This window comes from Stomoxys calcitrans, chromosome 1 (assembly GCF_963082655.1).
Source record: "Stomoxys calcitrans chromosome 1, idStoCalc2.1, whole genome shotgun sequence".
Classification (NCBI taxonomy): Eukaryota; Metazoa; Arthropoda; class Insecta; order Diptera; family Muscidae; genus Stomoxys; species Stomoxys calcitrans.
Genome location: NC_081552.1, coordinates 5347488 through 5365707, shown reverse-complemented (window position 1 = coordinate 5365707; position 18220 = coordinate 5347488). Strand labels below are relative to the sequence as shown.

General features: G+C 36.6%; 1 protein-coding gene across 1 annotated transcript in view; it reads left to right on the top strand.

The window, feature by feature from the left end:
• The window catches only part of LOC106087062 (chitin deacetylase 1), a 30460-nt gene extending 20329 nt beyond the window's left edge, over nucleotides 1–10131 (top strand). Inside the window, exons 4-5 of the mRNA XM_013251953.2 lie at nucleotides 7806–8124; nucleotides 8299–10131. Of these exons, the coding sequence (XP_013107407.1) occupies nucleotides 7806–8124; nucleotides 8299–9127 (1148 nt within the window). The 3' untranslated portion in view covers nucleotides 9128–10131. The remainder of the gene's footprint in view (nucleotides 1–7805; nucleotides 8125–8298) is intronic.
• The last annotated feature ends 8089 nt before the right edge of the window (nucleotides 10132–18220 follow it).

Below are 18220 nucleotides of genomic sequence, written 5' to 3'. Positions count from 1 at the left end.
AGAAACAAACCAAACAAAACCATAAACCATTAACAATTGTTAAGCATAAATGCTCAATACAAACAAATATTTATTTATAACGTCAAACCGAGGAAAAAACACAAAGCAAAACTCAAGTAGCAGATACAATAAAATAAACAAAGCATTATGACTATAACAAAAAATCAAAAAAAAAGTAACAATATTTAAGGCAAGCATAAAAAATATTGACTTATCTAGTATATGAAGAGGCATTTCAAAAACCATTTTCCCAGGTCCTTAAGGAATACTCATAGCAATCTCCACAGCCTTTAATGTCTCATGTTTTCCCATGCATGGGTGTCCATCATTAAGATGATTGATTAATCAAAAAAATGTTTTTGTTTTTCCTTGAACTCTTCTCGTAAGCAAGTTTTAAATGTTTGGCGGGATGTTTGAAAATTTGTACACATTTTTTTTAATACCATAGGTAATTAATTTTCCTGTTTCCACTTGCACAAAAGACTTCTGAAATGCTATGTGCTATGGTAATTTATAATTAATAAGGGTGCAGCCAACTTCCATTTAAATATGTTGATGATGACATCAGCTACATTGATGTTGATTGAGACGCCCAAGAAACTCTTAACTGAGTTTTAATGCCACAAGTTACCCACATACGTGAAGACCTCAGTGTATTTGTACAAAATTTTACGAGTTTCCATTAAAGTTTGGCGTTTGTTTTTTTTCATAATTGCTTAAAAACATTTATAATCCAACAGGTTGATGTTGGATAATTCCAGCTTTAGGCAATGACATAACATTTTGGGTTTTTGCCAGCGTGCAATGAAATATAATTTAACTTCACTTCACTTCACTTCGAAACAAAAGGAAGAACTGCAAAAAAAACACTAAACTGATTAAAGTTTCACAAAAAGTAAAACCATCCATCTTCAAGTTTGAAACGCTTGTCAGCAGTGACGATCTTTTATTTTGTTGGCTTTGTATACCAAAAAAATGCTGATCGCAAAAGGTGGAATGGCAATGCTTCATGGTGCTGGTGAAATGAATGCAGCAACCAGTGTGGAATAATAAACACCAAAACTAAAAACAAACAAAAAATCATTTATAAGTCCTTTTTGATGTGTCACAAATGTGACAAAAGTGCAAATTTCATGAAATTAAACAAAATCCCAAATGGGAAGCTTATTTGTTAATTTTTCAGATTTTCAATTGTAGGGTGATCCAAAACGTATGAGTAACACCTGCTATGTTAAGTCACAAATAAGAATATTTAAAAAGAATTTTACAAATATTGCAATTAAAACTAGTAAAATGCGTGCTAAGTTTTCGGCCGGGCCGAGTCTTGGATTCTGCTACAAATTTATACAAACTAAATTTAGTTGAAGGGCATAATTTTATTCTAAATACCAAACTTCTGTCAAACCAGCAAAAATTAAAGCTTCTAGGAACCCAATAAGGATAATCGAGAGACCGGTTTATATGGCAGCTATATCAGGTTATACTACGTACTAGGCACAGATGTTGGAAGTCGTAACAGAACACTGCATGCAAAATTGTAGCCAAATCGGACAAATAAATTGTGGCTTGTAAGGACTCAAGAAGTCAAATCGGCCGATCTGTTTATATGGGAGCTAAACCAGGACCGTACTTAGCATAGTTGTTGAAAGTTATAGCAGAACACCATGTGCCAAATCAAATCCGATCGGTTTATATGGGAGCTATATCGGGTTATAGACCGATTTGAACCGTTTTAGGCACAGTTGTTGGCAGTCGTAACAGAACACTACATGCAAAATTGTAGCCAAATCGGACAAAAAAATTGTGGCTTGTAAGGACTCAAGAAGTCAACTCCCGTGCCCGTGATTTCCACAGACGAACGGACATGGTTAGTTCGACTCATAATGTCGAGACCATCCAGAATATATATACTTTATGGGGTCGCATATCAATATTTTGAGGTGTTACAAACGCAATGACTATGATGGTGGGTATAACAAATAAAAACGCATTAAGTTCGACCAGTCCTAACTTTAGATAGCCACCACCTAAAAATGCACCATTTATGAAGCCTTAGCAGCTGTATCAAAATAGGGTCCGATTTGGACCAAACTTGGTACGGACGTCGAGGGGTCAAATACTACTCTCTATGGTAAATTTCAGCAAATTCCAGGGTCAAAGACCTCAAATCGGAGATTGATGTGGGCGGGTTTTGTTGTCGCAAAACCTTAAATCGGGAGATCGGTATATTTGGCAGTTATATCCAAATATGGTACGATTTGCTCCATATTCGACAAAGGAATCTAATACAAATCACTGCATCAAATTTCAAGTAATAAATGCGTCTTTATGGGCCCAAGAACTTAAATCTGGAGATGGGTATATACGGCGGCTATATCCAAATATGGTCCGCTTTGGACCATACTCGGTACGGCTGTCAAAGGGCCCATCACAACTCGTTGTGGCAAATTTCAACGAAATCGGCCAATAAATGCGGCCAAAAACCTTAAATCGGAAGATTGGTTTATATGGGGGTTATATCTGTAGTAGTAGTAGTAGTAGCAGTGTGTGGTACGCTGAGGCGGCAGCCCTTGCCGATGAAGGAATTCATCGGGTCAATCCGGTACATACAACCGGCTGCCATGGGATTGGGGTTATATCTGTGCAAAGCTTCAGCTCAATAACTTCACAGTTTAAGACTGATTTCAATAGATAAACGGATAGGCACAGAACGGACATGGCTAGATAAAATTTACAGGATTGGAAATGAATATTTTGATGTGTTGCAAACGGAATGACAAAATTAATATATCCCCGTCCTTCGGTGGTGGGTATAAAATAAAAGCAGAAACTTTTAACTAGTGCTTAAACTTAATTTCAAACTTAAACTTAAACATAAAAAATAAAAAAATAAAAACAAAATAAACAAAATAAACAAAATAAATTAATAAAATTAGAATAATTATATCCACCACCGTAGGATATACTAGTCTGGCCATTCTGTTTGTAATACCTCGAAATATTGATACATTAGGGCGGGTTGATTTGTACAGATGAAAAAAAAATTAAAAATCTTATAGCAAATCGTAATTTACATAAAATTCTAATAAAATTCTCCGAAGAAACCATAGATCTGATCAAACTCTAATCCGCGCCTCTCCACATGGAGAAATCTGTTACTTCTAGTATTGTTTTTTTTTTTTTTTTTGGCAAAGGCGGGCATGTACATTTTCTAGGCCAAAGGCGCGGATTAGGATTTTATTTTAGATAAATAGTTTCTTTGGAGAATTTTCTTAGAATTGATATAGTTTACGTTTTTGATATACGATTTACCAAAAAAAAAAACAGCTCTATTATATATTCTTGATCGTCTTGACATTCTAAGTCGATCTATCCTTGTCCGTCCGTCCGTCTGTGGAAATCACGATTCCGGTCCAACGCATAATGCTAGGCGCTTCAAAATTTGCACATATTGCTTCTTGTATGGCTTTGGCGATTGCAAATGGGCCATATCGGTTCAGTTTTGGATATAGCTCCCATATGAACCGATAACCAGATTTGAAGTCTTGAGCACCTGGAAGCTGCAAATGTTTGCGATTTGGCTGAAATTTTGCACGTAGTGTTGCGTTACCACTTCCAACAACCGAGCCGAGCATGGTCCGATTCGGTCAGATCTCCTGGTCTCAAATCTATCTCTCGATTTGACTTTCCAAGCCCCTAAAAGCCGCATTTACTGTCCGATTGAGCGGTGGTATTTTTCTGATTTGCGGTATACTCAAAAAATAGGAAGTTAATATCTATCGCCACCTCAATTGATGCGGTATTATGGTGAGCACAAAGACATGTGTAGCGATTGTAAGAGTGCTCGTACATTCATTTTCATGCTTCATGTACCACCGCTTTTAATACCCCCCTTTGTCCCGGAAGAGAATAGAAACACAGCATCATCACAACACATTGACTCAAATCCTAATTGTGGTAATGCTTTTGCAATAATGATAATACATACATATTTATATTTTTCTGGATGTTTACTAACTTTTTAAAGTTAAAAATAAAATACAGATATTTGCGTTATTTTTGGCAAACACTCATCCACCACCGGAAATACAAGAGACATATGATCATAATTATTTGAGGTGTTAGGTGTTAAACCCAGGCGTCACTCCTTAGCTTCATAGCGATACACATACACATCAGAACCACTGCAAAATCATTTGTGTTTTTGTTAAGGCTGTTTGCGTTGAGTAGAGTTGAATGAAGTATTTTTGCGGTGCACCGCATATGAGACAATCTACAGATCTCTGCTCTACACAGTACTCACTAGTTATGGGAATGTAGAGTATCTTAATCCGTTTGACGAATCTCATTGAAAACATTCTTGGCGGACTTGGAGAAGTCCATAAAATGGTTTAAAACCAGCACACATTTGCTTAAAAGCATTGAACTTATATTAGTTACATAAAAAAGAGTCTTAATATTTGAGTAACTAAACAATCATAGTGAAATTTAAAATGTGAGTCCAACACTAGGGTGAACCTGCTAAACTATTGCCATAAACGCAATATAAGTATCTTCTTTGCGTATGATATACGAATTTTTGAAAATCATTACATTTCACTATTCGTAGCTTATCCGCATTGACTTAAAAATGCGCCAGCAAATTGTTTTGCCATTCAAATTTCAAAACACGCAAACCGCGCAAATATCGACATCAGCCTCGCTTCTTCTTCTTTTTCGTCTTCCCCCTACATAACAATACAGAGCGTAAAGGAATGGCAATTTGCAATTGATTGTAAATTGTTGTTACCAATGAAAACCAAAGAAACTTGAACTTTCGCAAATTCAATTTTTCAATTCGTATGTATTATCAACAAAAATAAATTCATCACTAAACCTGTTGAACATACAAAATTAGATGGAAACATGCGAGCAGAAATTCGCAGAAATCCACAACACAAGCAAGTAAACAAAAAAAAAAATAAACATAATTATAGGTAAACAAAGATTTGAAGTAAAAGTGCAATATTTTATGGCTTTTACTACGTTGGCTATGACTCGACATTTGGTTTGACAGAAAGCCAATGAAAGGGTCCTCTTCCATGCGCTCTCCTATATTTAGTGTGTGTGTGTGTGTCTGGTGTACTTGGCCATTCTCTAACGGAACCCCGGTTTTCATCCATACATTAGGCACCACCGTTACTTTGAGACATGTTAACGTGATGAGAATGCCTAAATAAATGCCTAAAGAGAGTATTAGTGAGAGGAGGAAAGAGAGCACCATTTAGCCGGCCTCATTTGACGTCACGCTTAATTGTTTGGGAAATCTATCGATTGACACACATATACATAGGCAGACGACACTCCCACATGCAGTGGCGGCGGTGGTTGGTAACTCACGTAATTGTAATGTGTATAAAATAAATAAATACTTGGATTTTATATATGGTTTAAAGCAAAGTCGCACAGTGGGAAGGAAAAAAAAAGTGGAAAAATCAATCCGTAAACTGTTTTGTTTGAAAAATGAGATTCTTTTCAGTTTTGAAAACATTGCTTGCATTAATTATCCCAAAGATGTAGAACGGGTTAACTGATAAAGAGTATGTTATGTTAGGTTTCTATCGCACGATATGTGCGCTCACTTTCTCTATTCATAAGACTTTCCTTAGGTAGGTCAAATACGAATAAAGTGCGCTCTAATCATCATGTTTTCTAATGTGTATTGTATTTTTTTTTTAAATAGATATGTATGTTCGATGAAATAAGAGCTCGCTTTAATCGAAAGAGTTGGAAACTTATTTGAAAATCCATTTATCATACTAAATTTTTCGTACGTATCAAACGATGTGTACAGCTGTCAGAGTTGCTATATTTGAAAACACATGTCGTGTGATAGCAACATAAGAAATAGAATGGTATGGGTGAAATTTGCATACTTTATTTGTGATATACACCCTCATTTCGTTTGCAACACACCAACAAATGTATTTCTGACCCTTAAAGGACCTAAATTCTTGATCGTCGCAAAAATCTTGAATGATTTAGCAACCCCCGTCTGCCTGTCCATTGTAATTACACTAAAGCCTTGAAAAATAATACTACCGATTTATGACTTGGTACAAATTATGTTTTTCCATGGACAGATTAAGTTAGAAGACGGCCACCTCGGACTAAATCTTGTTATAGCACTCACGCTCGATTTACTGTACCAACCACATTTTTTGTCCAATTTGGAACAATGAGTTGAATAAGATTTATTGACATACGGCGGTTGGTCTAAGCCAGACCATATTTGGGCTCGATTTTGTTAAAGTTTGGAACGGTGAGTTGTGAGTTGCACTGTACTACGAAATAAAAAGAGCATGTATGCCCAATTTCCCTGAAATATAGAGCAGTTAATGGTGTTACACCCGGAGACTATCGTAGAGCAGAGGTATGCGTGTTCGTTTATAACGCTGAATCCCTGGGATCGATTCCGGGCGAGTAACTCAGAAAAAAATTGTCAGCGGTGATTATGGTCTCTTAATGTTGGCGACATTTGTGAAGTACTATGTCATAAAAAAACTTCTTTCCAAAGAGGCGTCGGCACACACTCCGGCTCGGCTATAAAAAAAGCTGGCAAACTATCGATTATCGCAACAATCGATATTTTCAATAATTTTAATAATAAATATCGATAGTATCGATGCTATCATTAATTTCCCAACATTTATATTTCAAACGAAAATGAGAAGTAAAATTCAGGAGATCGATTTATATAGAAGCAATATCAATGCACAGACCACATAATATCAAGGTTAACACAGTCAGTTGGAAGTCATGAGTGTGAATCATTGTACAAATTGTTAGTCTAATCGGATGAAAATTGCGCCCTCTATGGGCATACATTCATTGTCGGACTGCTTATTTTTGTTTAATTTTTCAAAAAATGTAACAAAGAATTAAATATCGATAGTGCCATCGCCAGCTCCACTATAAAAAGGAGGACCCTTACCATTAAGCTTAAACTTGAATCGGACAGCACTCATTTATATGTGAGAAGTTTGCCCCTGTTCCTTAGTGCAATGTTCAGGAGGAAATTTGCAAAATGTTGAGTTTCATCCATGGACACTCTTGCCAAATACGGTCTTTATACGAGCATATGTGAATATAGCTCTGTATAGCCCGATCACCTGGGTGGAATTTTTGTTTGGCACATTTTTGGGGAGTTTGGACGAAAAATCAACTTTAAAAAAGTTCCTCTCATCCCACTATGCAACTTTGCAATTTAATCATTGGCTTTGGTGTTGCCAGTGAATTTTTTCCATTCTCTTTTCTTACAGTGCATGTGTGTGTCTCTTAAATGCATTGATGCATACATATACATACATGTTCACATACAGGTGTGAATATTGAATTTTTATTTCTACAATCATGGAATTGTTTGCTACCCCAAAAGCACTGGCACAAGTAGTAATGCCATGAAAATACAAAAGTTCATTGGCATTTGAAACGGGAAAATGTGCCGTTACGAAGACATTGCAACGTTTAACGGTGATTCAAATTCCAAAAAACAATAAAAATATACACCTTGCCTTGCCATCATATCGACATCCATCCATTCACCATCGTTTGTTTTTCGTCGTTTCCCAGAAGAAGAGGTGTTTATTTTTACAAATAACCAAATTGCCCATAAATTGTTTCCAATGCAACGTTAATGATGACAAACAAAGCGTAAAAGAGCACATTGCTTACAAGGTTATTGAACTCTTGGCTAATGTTTATAATCTTCTTCATCATAAAATTTTAATTTTATTTCCTTTCCTTGTTTTCATTTCGATTTGCAGACATTGACAATGATCCCAACCGCGCTCCTCCCTGTGATCCTGTCGTGTGTGTGTTGCCCGATTGTTTCTGCTCTGAGGATGGTACCGCCATTCCCGGTGATTTGCCAGCCAAGGACGTTCCCATGATGATCACCATCACCTTCGATGATGCCATCAATAACAACAACATTGAATTGTATAAGGAAATGTTTAAGGGACGCAAGAATCCCAATGGTTGTGACATCAAGGCCACCTACTTCATCTCACATAAATACACCAATTACTCGGCTGTACAGGAAACTCATCGTAAGGGTCATGAAGTTGCTGTCCACTCCATTACGTAAGTACTAAACACCAAACAGATTAATGAAGTGAAAAAATAAACTTTCGGAGACAGATGAGCTCTGGAATGTGTAAAATAAAAATCACTAAAACTATATCGCCTATATCTTTGTAACAATTCTCCATTCTTTGTTTCTTTTTCTTTCTTTATATACGACTTTCTTCGCTTTAGCCACAATGACGAAGAACGTTTCTGGTCCAATGCCACCGTTGATGATTGGGCTAAGGAAATGGCTGGCATGCGTATTATCATTGAGAAATTCTCCAACATCACCGACAACTCCGTTGTAGGTGTGCGCGCCCCTTACTTGCGTGTGGGTGGCAACAATCAATTCACCATGATGGAAGAGCAAGCCTTCTTGTATGATTCCACCATCACCGCTCCCTTGTCCAATCCCCCGCTATGGCCCTATACCATGTACTTCCGCATGCCCCATCGTTGCCATGGTAACTTGCAGAGCTGCCCCACTCGTTCTCATGCTGTCTGGGAAATGGTCATGAATGAATTGGATCGTCGTGAGGACCCCACCAATGATGAATACTTGCCCGGTTGCGCTATGGTTGACTCCTGCTCCAACATCTTGACCGGTGATCAGTTCTACAATTTCTTGAATCACAATTTCGATCGTCATTACGATCAAAATCGTGCTCCTCTTGGTTTGTACTTCCATGCTGCCTGGTTGAAGAACAATCCCGAATTCTTGGATGCCTTCTTGTATTGGATCGATGAAATCCTGGCCAATCACAATGATGTCTACTTTGTGACCATGACACAGGTTATCCAATGGATGCAGAATCCACGCACCATCAGTGAAGTCAAGAACTTCGAACCCTGGAGGGAGAAGTGTACCGTCGAAGGCAAGCCTGCCTGTTGGGTGCCCAATGCCTGCAAGTTGACTTCCAAGGAAATTCCCGGAGAAACTGTCAACTTGCAAACCTGCGTAAGATGTCCCAACAACTACCCATGGGTCAATGATCCCACCGGTGATGGTTTCTTCTAAGTCAGCAACAACAACTCCACCCAAAACAAAAAACAAAACGCCTTTTAAACTAAGCACAACAAAAAATTCTCTAACTTAAACAAAACAAAAAATTAGCTACCCTTACGAAAAGTTTCCTAAGAATCCTTCCTCTCGCTCTCCTTCTATTTCTTCCTAAGAACCTATACACACATACACACAACTAACACCCTACGACACACACACACGCACATACACTCCTTAATTGCCTTCCTCAACTCTGTGCGAGTGCTCGAGTACATCTCTAGCAACGACATTCGAACTTTGTAAATAATTTCCAACTTTTTTTCTTATCGAAATCTTTTGAAGCGCATCTTTGAGTTCTTTTTTAGTTTGTTTATTAATTTTATTTTTTTTTTTAATTTCTTTTTTGTTACAAAACAATAATATATCCATGAATATATATTTTTTTTAATTTCTCAATTTGCAAAGACTTTTTAGTTGGGCCTTTGAGCTTCTCCTGCCTCTCCAAACACATAAAGGAGAAGCTCAAAGGTCATTGCTGTGTTAATTATAAAAAGAAAACAAGAACAAAAATAAAACAAGTAAAAAAATGAATTTCGAAATGAGAAGAAGAAAAAATCTAAAGAAATCCCCTAAGGAGGACGCCATCTTTGGGGCGTCTTCTCATCCATCAGTGGTTTTTCTTTCTTTCGTTTTTTTTTTTTTTTGATTAATTTTGTAGAATATTATGTTATTTGTAACGTACTATATTTAAAATATTATTATATGACATTGCATACATACATACAACAACAACAAACCGCATACAACAGACACATGCAATGAATGTTTTTCTGTATTGATTGTTCAATTTACTATGTGTGTATCGAACGAGACAACAAAACAAAAACATTAAAATGGAAAAAACAAGAAAAAGACGAAAATAGTAAGACATACAATATACAAATTGTAAACATACAACAACAACAACAACAAAACAAAACAAATAATAAAAAACAATAAAAATTGAAAAAAACAACACACCTCGCAAACGTTTTTTTATTTGGGGCCACCACCTGTGTGGTGGAGAAGATTTCAAAATAAAAAATTCATCGATTTATTGGTAAATTTTTCGGTGTTAGTAGTTTAAGGTCAAGGGGAATGCTGTGAAATAAAATCGATGTTGACCAGAAATCAGATAATGAAATGCGCATTTAACTGCCTCATAAAGGCAAGATTTTGAATGTTATATCAAAGCATGCTCTAATTAGGAAAGGCGTCAACGCAAGAGTCACACATCATGAAGTTTGGATGTATTAGCGAAACAAGAAATTATTGCTCGATATGCATTTATAATTGGCTGAAGGTAAAATTCGAAGAATACATTTCGGAAATAAGCGTTTTGCTAATGCAAATACACAAGCTTTATAAAGTCAAGAGATTCCGGAGTCAGCCAAACTAGGTAGTTTGGCAATAATTCAATTGAAATTTTAAAAAAATTTAATAGCCGACTTCAAACATCTGATTTTAGGTCGAAACAGAAGGATTTCCAGTCTGTGATGTAATTCCTTTAGTCATTGCTACTCCATGAAGACAGGAATACACAAAAAACATTTTCATCCGTAGATCCCTCCCTCAGTACTGGCAAAATTTACGGGTTTGGGTTAATTTCTTTAAAAAGGCTAAACATTTGTATGGGACAGCACTTAAAGGGGCATTAGGTCACCGGACACATATTATCAGATGTTCTTGATCTTCCATTAGAGGATAGACAGAAATCATGGCCTCTACAACCAACAAGAAGTTAAGAAATGGCAAAAACTGGTACTTTTTGTGCGTTATTCGTTAAAGTTATCTTACATAGCAGTGCATTCGTTTTGATACCCTTCACCGAAGGGTGGGGATATAAACACTTTATCATTCCGTTTGCAACACCTCGAAATATTCGTGTCCGACCCTATAACGAATAAAAAGTACAGTGGCACAAAAAAGTGGTACATACGCCACTAAAAAAAAAACCTTTTACAAAACAAATTTTTTATAGGAAAAAGTTTTTCTCCCAAATATCTATTGTTTCTAAGATTGTTTGATATTTTTAGGGTAAAATTTTATCCTCAGTCAGTTTACGTAACTGTTATTTGTGAAAAAGCATGTAGGCTTATCTTTGCCACTGTATGTTTTTGATCGTGGACAATTCTATGACGATTGAACGATGTCAGTGTGTCGGTCCATCTGTTCGGCCGTCGGTCAGTTAAAATAGTGCGGGGTTTGAGTGATTGGAGAAGGAGCGCAGAACATCGAGGTGCTTGGAAACGTATTCTACGTTTGGCTAGAGTTACAAATGTTCTGTAATGGCCAACAAAAGTAAAAGTACCCTCCCTTACTTAGTCCTAGGCTCATAAAAGCCGCTGAAATTTAGCACAACGTTAAGTTGTTGTGTTGTGTTAAGATCCTCGTCTTACCCGTGCCGAATATGATTTTGATTGGACCATTTTTGGGTATGACCCGCATATAGTCCGATCTCCTGCTTGAAGGTCGTCATGTGATAAATGCCCTATTCATTACCCGATTTTCTTGAAATTTAATACAATAAGCTATGTTTAACCCCTATATAACCTCCCCAAATATCGCACAGGTAGAATCATATTGGGAATTAGCCGCCATATATATCGATCTACCGATTTACGATCTTGCACCCGTATATGATATATATTTATTACCCAATTTCACTGGAATTTGGAACAGTGAATTGCGGCGTCTTTGGTTGAGAACAGATCGTATTTCGATGGATTCATAAATGGTGCATATTTCACCGGATTTTGACGAAATTTGGTTTTTATATACACTTCAGGCGATGGATATCTAAAGTTCGGCCCAAACGAACTTAAGCCTTTTTATTTGTACATAGTGTCTTTGCAGAACATATAGTTTATGTCAGCAGAAAGTTTAAACATTATTTTTGTGCGCTATTCAAAGAATTGGTCTTAAATAGTGGTTTAACTCAAGACGGGACGAAAGTGAGCCGCTTATTGGTGTTTATAATCAAATAGAACTCAATCCGGAAAATTTCTGCATTTTGGGTGATCTAAACGCAAGAATAGGTGAAGAATAGTTGATGGAAAACAGATTTTTTTGAAGATTTAGCATATTTAAGTGGTCGTCGTAGATCAAAGGATAACACCATAGGATATACTAATTTCGCCATTCTGTTTGTAACTACTCAAAATATTCGTCTGAGACCCCATAAAGTATATATATTCTTGATCGTCGTGAAATTTTATGTCGATCTAGCCATGTCCGTCCGTCTGTCTGTCGAAAGCACGCAAACTTCCAAAGGAATAAAGCTATCCGCTTGAAATTTTGCACAAATACTTTTTATTGGCGTAGGTCGGTTGGTATTGTAAATCGGCCATATAGGTCCATGATTTGACATAGCTACCATATAAACCGATCGTGGGCCTTGACTTCTTGAGCCTCTAGAGGGCGCAATTCTTATCCGATTTGAATGAATTTTTGCACGAAGTATTTTGTTATGATATCCAACAATTATGATATCCAATTAGTATGGTTCAAATCGGTTCATAACCTGATATAGCTGCCATATAAACTGATCTTGGGTCTTGACTTTTTGAGCCTCTAGAGTGCGCAATTCTTATCCGATTGGAATGAAATTTCGCACGACGTGTTTTGTTATGATGTCCAACAAATGTCCCATGTATGGTTCAAATCGGTCCATAACCTGATATAGCTGTCATATAAACCTATCTTGGGTCTTGACATCTTGAGTCTCTAGAGGGCGCATTTCTTATCTGATTGGAATGAAATTTCGCACGACGTGTTTTGTTATGATGTCCAACAAATGTCCCATGTATGGTTCAAATCGGTCCATAACCTGATATAGCTGTCATATAAACCTATCTTGGGTCTTGACATCTTGAGTCTCTAGAGGGCGCAATTCTTATCCGATTTGAATGAATTTTTGCACGAAGTATTTTGTTATGATATCCAACAACTATGCCAAGTATGGTTTAAATCGGCTCATAACCTGATATAGCTGCCATATAAACCGATCTGGCATCTTGTCTTCTTGAAATTTTGTACGACGGATTCTCTCTTTACCATATAAATCGATATCGCTATTTTATTTCTTATGCCCCCAAAGAGCGCAATTCTTATTCGAATTGGCTGACATTTTACACAGGTCTCCAACATATAATTTAATTGTGGCCCAAAACGGATCATATCTTGATATCGCTCTAATAGCAGAGCAAATCTTTTCTTATATCCTTTTTTGCCTAAGAAGAGATGCCGGGAAAAGAACTCGACAAATACGATCCATTAAGGAGGGTATGTAAGATTCGGCCCGGCCGAACTTAGCACGCTTTTACTTGTTGCAAATTATTGCGGATATAGGGGGTATTGTTTTGAATGGTACAACAACAGTTGATACAGAAGGAAATGTTAGCTTTTGTGGAATAATGGATAGCTCTGTAATAGACTACAACATATGCTCTCACAGCTTTTTGAGATATGTTATGAGATAATGAAAGAGTTTCTATACGGAAACTACATTGGAAGGACAAGTTTAGGATTCAGTATAGGCAAAACCTCGCAGCACTGTGCAATGATTTCCAATTTTTTGTTGACTTGCCAGCAATAGATATCATTGACACGATTATATCTAAAATAAAACAATCAAACGTAGAGAAAATCAGTTTTTGAGCCGAGGCAAAAATGGTTCGATTGGGGGTGTTTTCGTTGGCGGGCAAGCATGATGAAGAATTTGAGAATGTACAGACAATCGCATAAACCGAAGACGTTATTTTTTATCAAGGGCCAGGTTTCGGTCTCTATGCAGTAAGAGGAAGCAGGCTTATTATAATAACAATCTGAAGAAATTGGACTATATAAATTGCAGTAAGGACTGGTGTGCTCTGCCCAAATCGTTAAAAGCCCCTTCTGTCTCCCATAGAGGTAATCTTAATGCAGACTTGTTCAGATGCCACTTTGAACAGATTTTGCAGTATACGGATGAGGAACAAGCAGTGAGCTGGTGTATACCCTTTTTGTTGGACCCTTTCCTAGATTCCCCTATAGAATTCGTCGAATTACTCAATGCCATTAGAAAGCTGAAGACAAACAAATCACCAGGGAAGGACGCCATACCCTACGAGTTTTATAAATATGTCCCTATAATTTTTTGAAGGATATTCTCCTTATTCTCGTTATTTTAAGTAGGATTTTTTACACATATATATATGTGAAGGATATTTCACACAATCTATATTGATTCCCCTTTTTAAAAAAGGTGATCCTAACATTGCTTCAAATTATAGAGGATTATCGCTCATGGATATAATCTCGAAAATTTCCATCCTATTAAATCGTATTACAGGTGGGCTGGAACGTGAAAACATTCTTAACGAATTTCAAGCAGGTTTAGATTCCCCTATAGAATTCGTCGAATTACTCAATGCCATTAGAAAGCTGAAGACAAACAAATCACCAGGGCAGGACGCCATACCCTACGAGTTTTATAAATATGTCCCTATAATTTTTTGAAGGATATTCTCCTTATTCTCGTTATTTTAAGTAGGATTTTTTACACATATATATATGTGAAGGATATTTCACACAATCTATATTGATTCCCCTTTTTAAAAAAGGTGATCCTAACATTGCTTCAAATTATAGAGGATTATCGCTCTGGATATAATCTCGAAAATTTCCATCCTATTAAGTCGTATTACAGGTGGGCTGGAACGTGAAAACATTCTTAACGAATTTCAAGCAGGTTTTAGGAAGGAATATTCAACGGTTGATATCATTTTTAACCTTGTGAATACTGTATGTCTCAATATACATGATAATAAACCCGCTTATAGTTTTTTCGTCGACTTTTCAACAGCATTCGAAACAGCCTTTTTAACAAATTACCAGGTATAGGTTTATCTACAAAGATAATAAGAATATTACAAGGTCTGTATAACAATACAACTACAAAGATTTGGGATAGTTGCAGTTTTTCGAAGGCATTTAGCGTAAATTCGGGTGTGAAACAGGGATGTATTCTAAGTCCGACACTGTTTTCATTATACATCAACGATCTACCAGATGAATTACCGGGTGGGGTCAGTGTCGCAGGTTGTAATGTTAAAGTCGCAGGTTGTAAATATAAAGTGATTCCCCCAATGGTTTACAAATGATGATAAACTCTTTGCAAGGGTATTGCACTAAAAGGCGTTTGAAAGTCAACTTATTTAAATCGAAGATACTTGTTTTTCGTAGAGGTAGTCGAATAAATACAGGTCTGAAATGGCATTATGATAATCAAGAGATTGAGATTGTAAACCGATACACTTATCTTGGAGTTGAACTTGCATACAATTTATCATTCAATACTCACTTACAGACTTAACTTTTATCTTCCAAAATGACTATAAATTCAATATGGTCGAGATATTTAGCCCAACCTGGGATGTCGAAAACTAATAAATTGAAGATTTTAACAGCATGCGCCAGATCAATAATGTTTTATGTATCACAAATATGGGCTTTTCAGAAATATGAATGTGTGGAGAAAGTGCTAGGATTTTTCACTAAAAAAATGTTGTATCTTCCAAATAATACGCCAAACTATATCATACACTTAGAAACTGATCTACCCACTTTATTTATGTCTACGTTAAAGAATCACTTTGGTTATGTCAGAGTTCTGCGTTTAGGATCACACAGATTGCCACGGATACTTGCAGAAAAAGTTTTGGAGTTGAAAATATATTGGGCAAATGAATAGTCAAATATATGCGAAAAGATACAATTCTTTCCTTCCAATCATAACTTCCCCCTTTGTTATTATTGGAAGGGGATTATCGACACTTTGAGTACTCAGGAACGTAATGATTTTTGTAGCAGTGCAAATAACTCGCTATTCCATGATCTTTATTCCGGTTTACAATACAGTCAAATCCCCTCTTGTACAATGGATCTATCTGCATATGCAACAGATTATAAAAGCTAGAGGAGGCCGGCTTGATTTGTATGTCAAACATTTCACTTGAAGTAATAACTCAAATGTATTTTGTTCAATTTGCAGTTTTTCGATGAGGGCCTGTCAAATCATAAAAAGGTGGCGCCTTTTGAACTAATAATTAGATGAACAAGAACTCTTTATTTCTGGTCCATGCATACGTGGTTTGAATAACCGAAAGCGTTGAGTCTGGATATATTCGCAATCCTCTAGTCGCAACACAGCCGGAGATTATGGCGACTGCATATGTTCCCTATCCAAATTATGACGATCCAGTGACTAGACAGACAGAAAATGCGACGTTTGCAGATGTTCTTGACCAACCAGTGGCGAGAAAAGCAGAAAACGCAATGAAATCGTAATACCACAGTAATTGATAGACTTTTTTCACAACAGCAAAAATGTTGGCCAAAACAGCAATTTTTGTCTGCTGAAAATGGGAAAGTAGACATTACTGCTGTTTCAGCAAACATAGTGCTGCTGTATTAGCAAACATTTCGTTCAGCTAAATCAGCAAACAAAATTTGCTGTTTTAAGTACAAAATCTACTGAAAAAATTTTTTAAAATTCGGATAAGAATTGCGCCCTCTAGAGGCTCAAGAAGTCAAGATGCCAGATCGATTTATATGGCAGCTATATTATATAATGGATCGATTTGAACCATACTTGGCACAGTTGTTGGATATCAGAACAGAACACGTCGTGCAGATTTCATTTCAATCGGATAAGAATTGCGCCCTCTAGAGGCTCAAGAAGTCAAGACCCAAGATCGGTTCATATGGCAGCTATATTAGATTAGGGACCGATTTGAACCATACTGAGCACACGTAACAGAACAGGTCGTGCAAAATTTCATTCCAATCGGATAAGAATTGCGCCCTCTAGAGGCTCAAGAAGTCAAGACCCAAGATCGGTTTATATGGCAGCTTTATCAAAACACAGTTCGATATGGCGATATTTACAATCCCAACCGACCTACACTAATAAGAAGTATTTGTGCAAAATTTCAAGCGGATAACTTTACTGCTTCAAAAGTTAGCGTGGTTTCGACAGACAGACGGACGGACATGGCTAGATCGAAATAAAATGTCACGACGATCAAGTATATATATACTCTATGGGGTCTCAGACGAATATTTCGAGTAGAATGACGAAATTAGTAAACCCCCATCCTATGGTGGAGAGTATAAAAATATTATGGAAAGAATGCATTTAGTGGTGAATATAACCATCCACTGAGAAACACATTTATATTTGTATTTTTTTTCTCTTATAACATCCACTTCATAATTAAGCAACAGTCATTTTCAGGAAAGAAAAACGGACTTTTCAGCATTAAGCCTGCTGCTCTGAAATTACAGAATTACTGCTGTAATAGCAGAACAACTATCAGCAAAATTAACTAATAATAGTCAGCGGACAGTGTTTGCTATTTTCAGCAAACTTTTATCTGTGAATGAGACGACGAAATTTTTCCCACAGTTTTGAGCTGTTTTTAAATTTTTATTATTTGAAAACAACAGAAAAGTTTTGCGGTCTTAGCAAAAATTACTGCTGTCCCATTTTCAGCAGTTTTTCTGCTGTTACAGCAAACATTTTTGCTGTTTAAACTAACAAATATCTTTGAGTGTAGTTTTTGGAAGCACACTAAATATGCATACTTAACTTAATAGTTGACCCTAACAAATTTCTTAGGAAATAATGTAGAGCAATTAAATAAATTTTTCAATACCATGAACGTTGGATGGACATATCAGTTAACTAAACTAACCTGCCATATTTTCCTTTTTCCCCTATTTTTGTATTTCATTTCATTAAAGTAAACTTGCGAACACTAACTATTAGTTTCCGTTTTGTCTTCACTTTCATAGGTTTTCTGTCATTAGAGAACGCCACAAATCCAATTAAAACACAGTTACCACTTAGGCGGACGATGCAGCTATTTTAGCTTCCAGTTTCTGTTTGAACGAAGCAGCACAATTAATTCAGAATCAACTGAATTGTATCGAAACATGGTTAGACAAGGGGAGAATAAAAATAAACGCATTAAAATCAGTGCATTCCATTGGCATCCTATGCGCCTCTCATTTTGTTTTAGCTCA